General features: G+C 38.4%; 1 protein-coding gene across 1 annotated transcript; it reads right to left on the bottom strand.

The window, feature by feature from the left end:
* Positions 1-2,555: 2,555 nt before the first annotated feature.
* LOC127417890 (serine/arginine-rich splicing factor 7-like) lies at positions 2,556-5,767 on the bottom strand. Its single transcript, XM_051658152.1, has 9 exons — positions 5,694-5,767; positions 5,485-5,569; positions 4,468-4,692; positions 3,959-4,138; positions 3,768-3,836; positions 3,648-3,686; positions 3,346-3,459; positions 3,142-3,228; positions 2,556-3,067 (listed from the first exon to the last, which is right to left on the bottom strand). The coding sequence occupies exons 3-9, from the start codon at positions 4,683-4,685 to the stop codon at positions 3,016-3,018; spliced, it is 759 nt and encodes a 252-aa protein (XP_051514112.1). The 5' UTR covers positions 4,686-4,692; positions 5,485-5,569; positions 5,694-5,767; the 3' UTR covers positions 2,556-3,015.
* Positions 5,768-6,950: the final 1,183 nt, after the last annotated feature.

Genomic DNA, 6,950 nt, shown 5'->3' with positions numbered 1-6,950 from the left:
CACTACGGCAGCTCGGAGGAAGGGCGAAATGCAGGAGGGAAAGGAACGTTTCATGGGAACGGCTGTATCTCAAAACTTGAAGAGCTGCCTACCTAGACGATATTTTGAGGCATCATGCATTCGAATGCAACTGGAGGCCAAAAAAATTTCGCAGATTTTAAAACATAATTACCTTATTATTCCTGCACTGTAAAAAAAATATATATATATATATCTAAAGAAGAGTAAGCCTTTATTCTGTCACACATTACACATTTTTGCATATATACAGTGAGAATTTTCACATATGCAGGGTCAGCCATGATACAGCACCCCTGGAGCAGATAGGGCCTTGCTCAGGGGCAGCTTGGCATTGCTGGGGCTTGAACCCCCAACCTTCTGGTTAGTAACCCAGAACCTTAACTGCTGAACCATTTTTTTTTTTTTTTTTTTTTTTTGTATATCCCAGCCTAGCTGGTGTCAGAGTGCAGGGTCAGCCATGATATGATGTCCCTGGAGCAGATGGGGTCAAGGGCCTTGCTTAAGCACCCAACGGTGGCATCATGGCAGTGTATATATATATATATATATATATATATATATATATATATATATATATATATATATATATACACACACACACACACACACACACACACACACACGGTCAAAAAAGTGTTTTGAACCACTTACTTATTCTTTATTATAATTTTATTTTCACATTTTAGAATAATAGTAAAGTCATTAAAACTATGGAATAACATAAATGGAACTATAGGAATTATGTTGTGACTAAACAAAATCCAAAATGAATCAAAACTGTGTTATATTTTAGCATCTTCAAAGTAGTCACCCTTTGCCTAGAATTTTCAGACATGTACTCTTGACATTTTCTCAACCAATTTCTTGAGGTATCACCCTGGGATGCTTTTTAAACAGTATTGAAGGAGTTCCCATCTATGTTGGACACTTATTGGCTGCTTTTCTTTATTATTTGGTCCAAGTCATCAATTTAAAAAATGTAATCTTTTTATTTTTTATTAAATTTTAGTTTTGTAATGAAATTAATATGGTGGCACAATTATATTTTTGTCTACAAAACTAATTTCAAACATTTAAGCATACGCCTTCAGATCAAAAGATTTTTAAGATCATGAGAAACATTTCAGTCAAGTGTTTCAAAACTTTTGACTGATAGTGTATATATACACAGTACTGTGCAAAAGTTTTAGGCACTTGTGAAAAACTTTCAAAGTGAGGATTTCTTAAAAAAATAATGACATATTAATCAATTAACACCAAAGTCCAGTAAACAGAAAAAGAGCTAAATCATATTTAGTGTGAACACTTTTGCCTTCAAAGCAGCACCAATTCTCCTACTTACACCTGGACACACTTTTTCTTGCTTGTTGGCAGATAGGATGTTTCAAGCTTCTTGGAGAATTCGCCAGTTCTTTTATTTATTTAGGCTATATCTCAATTACTTCTGTCTCTTCATGTAATCCCAGACTGACTCGATGTTCAGTGGGGGGCTCTGTGGGGGTCATGCCACCTGTTGCAGGGCTCCCTGTTCTTCTGTTCTATTCTATTTGCAGAAGGGATGTTTGGGAGTATAAAATGTATAATTCCTATTGACACACTAAAGTAACAGATATAAATAATAATCTTAAGACAAATGTTTTTGTGAAACATCTTATGTGCCAAAGACTTTTGCACAGTACTGTATATGGTTAAATTTACAGTTAAAAGTGGCAGTTGTAGTCGGCAAAAATTAACCGTAAAAATTACAGGTAGAAACGTAACGCCTGTACATCATTAACTGATTTTGTGTGTGTGTAACAGCCTACTTGAACTACTTCAATCAGTTTTGAAACTTAAAATATACTGTATTGACATCCACCATAACAATACAGGTGGCACATGATGTTCACAAAAATTTACATTTACATTAATTATAAACGTGTAGACAGTGCAGTGTATACAAAGCTAAAACACCAGAGTAACAGACATGGGATTAAACATTAGCTAAACAAAATAAAATGAAGCAAAACTTAATGATCAAAATGTGATATTAAAAACAATTTAAATGATAAATTGTGATGTCATACAACTTCTAAAATTTCGTTTTACTATTGTTCATCATACTTTCAGGGCCTAATACTGTTTACAATTACTTACAGTAAAAAAACAATAATCACATATATCCCTGTTAAAATCTGTGTATATGGTAAGGTGACTTAAGTTTATGGAATAATTGTTTGGCTTTGATTCAAAAATCAAACGGAATCAAAACATTAACAACTCTTATGTTGAAGTACCGAAAACAGCTGTACAGACAAGTGTGGGAATTGTATGCTATACAACTGTTAAACAGTCATGACACAACCAGTCAGGAGTGCAATCATACCTCAAGACTAAACGTTGTACAAAACCTTTTTAATCCATGTTGTAAATGAATTTGCTGCCAGTTTTATGTTTGAATGTATAGTATGCACGAACAACATTTACACATTAAGTTCCTAACAAAGTCCCCCTAACGGAAAAACTCAGGTCAGCAACACCACACACAGAAACAGTTGAGTTTGTAAAGCTTTACTTTATTAAAAAGATCATTGCCATTTTCAATGTAAAAGGAAAACAACAACAAAAAAAAAAACATTCTACAACAAACAAAAATCACAGCATATACTCTTCATCTCATACAATACACTGGCTAATCACAACACAGCTCATTCACCACCTTACCTACAATCCACTGACCACAGGACATTGGCTCAACACTGAAATAAAACAATGGAGCTTAAAATCCTTTATAAAAAAAAAAAAAGTGACAAGAGGGATACATGAAGAAAATGACACACAAGCTTTCATGAGATGATAGTGATGCTTTTACAAGGTGTGAGGAGCTTTGTCAACAAAAAAAAAAAAAGAGCTTTGTAGCTACAGTAAAACAAGGATTGAAATCATGGAGGAAATAAAATACATAACAGCCCTGAGGCAAAGGTGGGGAATGGAGGTGAAACACCAGTATTCAGATCAGTCAGCATCTGGGGTTGGACTTCTCCTTGGGCTGGCAGACCTGGAATGACTAAGACACACACACACTGTCAGCATCTACACATCCTCTGTACATATACACAGAAGCACATTTCAGACATTTACCTTTCTTTCTTATGACTGACTGAACGAGACCGAGATCTGGATACACTACGTTTCCTTTGTCTGGAACCAGAGCGTGAACGGGAGCGACTTAAAGAAACACATGAAGATTTAAAATGAGATGGCATGTTAAACTATCGAACCTCATTTCATGTGTGTTTGAAGCCCAGATAATAAATATGGATGGGTAAAATATGGATCCTTCACCTGTCTCTACGGACAGGTGTTCGGGACCTGGATCTTCGGACAGGGCTTTTTGACCTGCGGACAGGGGAACGAGAGCGCCGCACAGGGGTTCTGGAGCGGGCTGGAGAGGCAGACCTAAACAATACAAGTTAAAGTTTAAGCAGCTACCCAGAGACCAACCAGAAAGATAAATTACAAAACTGACACAGGGACACATACTACAGAAAGAGTGCTGCAAAAGCACTGTGTAAAACCAATGTAGTACTTAAAATTGCTTCAATTAGAGTAGGTAAACAGGGCCGTGGACTGATAGCACAACTGACCTGCTTCTGCGTTTTGAGTATGAAGGTGAACGGTACCTCCTGTGAAAGAGAAAAAGAACATGAAATTACGACTGATGCGAAACCCTTTTCAAACACAGCTGGAGCAGTGCGAGGTCTTACTTTTCATTGCTACGGCTACGAGAGCGGTAGCGCCGGCCACGAGATCTGGACCGAGAGCGAGATGCTGACCTAAAAAAAAAAAAAAAAACAGCACAAAATGGGGAAAATCAAACAGGAATATTAGCAACCATTCATCACAGGGGTCAAGTAATAGGGGAATGGAAATAAAGAGTTAATACATCAACATTTACCTGCTGCGTCGGCCACGCCTCTTATTGAAGCGATAGCAGTCGTAGGCATAATGGCCGCTCTCTCCACACTGGTAGCATCGGTCATTTGGGTCAAATTGCCTGCGGTTGGGACGCCCAAATCTGGACTTTCTGGACATACCAGTTGACAGCTCAACTCTGACGCGGGCTCCACAAAGCACCCTGGAATATTATAGATCACAAGGTTAATAGTTCCTCTCCGTCTACCAATAAACCAAAGAGATGTGCCCATATTGTGACCCAGCTGTTTATGCAACCAAGACCGCTCATGATAGTCCTGTTTTTTTTTCCTTCAATAACTGAACTCAACAACAGACTATATTTAACTTGAATCCAGGAAAATGCCATATAAAGTTGGGGCCTTTGTGAGCGGAAAGAGATCAGTGATAAACCGCCGACACTCACCCCTGCTTCCTGAAGAGGTCAGGGGGTTAAATGTGCTGCAGTAGCATCATGGGAAATGTACGCAGGTAGAACTCAAGTTGACTCACTTTCCGTCCATCCCCTTTACGGCATCCTCTGCATCTCTGGCATCCTCATACTCTACGAAGGCGAAACCTGGTGGGTTTCGGGCGACCCATACACTCCTCAGTGGTCCGTAGTAACTGAAGGCTCGTTCAAGTTCACCTTTGGCTGCACCGTTGCCAAGGTCACCAACATAGACCTTACAGTCAGAGGCGCGAGAGGAACTTCGGGATGAGTAAGACATCTTGCACCTGTAATGTGGAAAAATGTATTTAAAAGAGAGAAAAAACAAACAAAAACTACTGCCTCCACTACAATTAAAAGGAGACTACTTTTGATACACAGTACAAGCAACTGATTGCCCCTCACCCTTTAGCATCCAATTACATAAATGGTAAAGAATTTTTTAATATCTCAGTCTCTAGAGTGCATCTTCATTCAACAGTTCTGCAGTAAGTGATTTGGTCTTCAAGTTTATGTTGTGCAGTCCTGCATGAGCAAAAAACATCGCAGCTCAGGACCACTTTTTCCCCTCATCATGAGGACACATCAAAATCGGAAAAGCTAAAGATGTGAGACTGTTACACCAATGTTACTAGATGGTGTACACTTAAATATTTGCCCAAATAAAGTGCTTTAGATACGTTTTGGTGTCTGTAATATTCGCTGAAACAACTGAATCACGGCCATGACAGATCGATCAATCACGTTCATCAATACATTACTAAAACAAGTACGACTCAAGCGTTTAAGTCCACGGAAGACTTATTACTTAGGGCTTATAAGCATAACGCATGTAAAAATGTAGCAAGCGGTTTGTATGTTAGCCACTAAACAAGATTAACGCAATTTATAAGTGCGCAGGAGTAGCAGGCCGCTCTTTGTTTGGCACGTTTCACATTAAACGATTCACCTACCGAAACAAAGACCTGCCAGCTGGCACAACCGTTAAAAACACGTTCAAGATTTCGGAACACGCGTGAAGAGCATAAGCGTTAAAATAACATTAGATAAACAACACCGTCTCCCGCATGCGGACTTACTATGTGTGACTCGACGTCCTCGGTTCCGTGCGAGGGCGCGTGGACGTCTTCTTCTTCCGGTTGATTAAAGGCGCTTCAACCAAACCTTGACCGACATGAGAAAACAGCTCATGAATACAGTCATAATCAGATTCACTAAAATGGCAGTAATTGAGTTCTAAAATTCCTTTGCTGCTTCTGAATATATTCAACCACAAAGGAGCTCTTACCAGCTCTCTTATCTTACGCGCCTCTTATCCCGGAAGCAGCCTCGCTGATTTCTCTTCTCTCACTTTCCATGGGGGAGGGGGCGGGGACTTCAATGCCTAAAGATGATTGGCTCTTGCAGATGACACTCAAACTAAAGGCGCATTTTCTACTGGGATTCCAAACATGGATGGGATGCTGCTCGTGCTGTTCGGTTGAATCTCACGAAAACAAGTCCAGGTTTTATTTCACCCCCAAAATTAAACAAGGGAAATGAAGCCTATTTTAGGGTGACTGAGATTTTTGCATGGTCACTGCTGCATAGCACAATGTGTTAAAGGTATAGTTCACTTAAAATGTAAATTATATTAGCTGGGTTTCAATCCAAAATGTTTCGCTTTTTTTTTCCTTTTTAAAAATGTTTTTTAAATGGTTTTTTTTTTTTTTTTTTTTTTTGCGCATTTCTGAATATTCGACTAAAGAAAATGGTCAACACACACACCTTAATGCGCATTTTAACTAATGCGAAACTCTAGTCTAGAAAATCCGCCTTTTCCTATCGTATTACATTTCTATGCGAATTTATAAAGTTTATTCGCATATCAAGCGTTTCCATTCCGGATAACTTATGCACATTTTCGAAATGCGCATCAAAATAGTTGGATGGAAACCCAGCTACTCACACTCATGTTGTTCCAAACCTCAAATGACGTTCTTCTGTTGAACACAAAAGGAGATTCATTGGAGGCAGAATGAAAGCCACAGTCACCGTTCACTTTCATATGGGAAAAAGATGCAAGGAAAGTGAATGTAACATTCTGTCTACAGGCCGATTTATACTTCTGAGTCAAACATACAGCGAAGGCTCTGCGTACTGTGGCCAACGTGTTGGTTTGCATTTATAGTTCTGTGATTACAGAGACAAAATGCTAATAATACATTCATAGATAAACAAATGTAATGTAATTCGTGGATTCAAAAGTATTTATTAAATTATTGTAGCATTAAAAACGAGTTCAGATTATGTGAACATGTTGAAATTTAGGTAGGCCTATGCTACATATTATTTATTATACATGTTGCCTGTATTGTAGGGAGCAGATACATGAGAAAAATACTGTATGCTTGCTCTCGAGTCGCTTAAATAATAATAAACAAATATTTTGGCATACTTTTGATGTTCTGTGCTGAAAAAGAAATCATCAAATTAATTAATAAGCATACATCGTTTGGCGAACTCTAAATGGGTGTCGTTTTAAAGACTTTCCAGTGCATACAGG

The sequence above is a fragment of the Myxocyprinus asiaticus genome, chromosome 3 (assembly GCF_019703515.2).
Source record: "Myxocyprinus asiaticus isolate MX2 ecotype Aquarium Trade chromosome 3, UBuf_Myxa_2, whole genome shotgun sequence".
Lineage (NCBI taxonomy): Eukaryota > Metazoa > Chordata > Actinopteri > Cypriniformes > Catostomidae > Myxocyprinus > Myxocyprinus asiaticus.
This window is presented reverse-complemented; position numbering and strand designations above follow the sequence as displayed.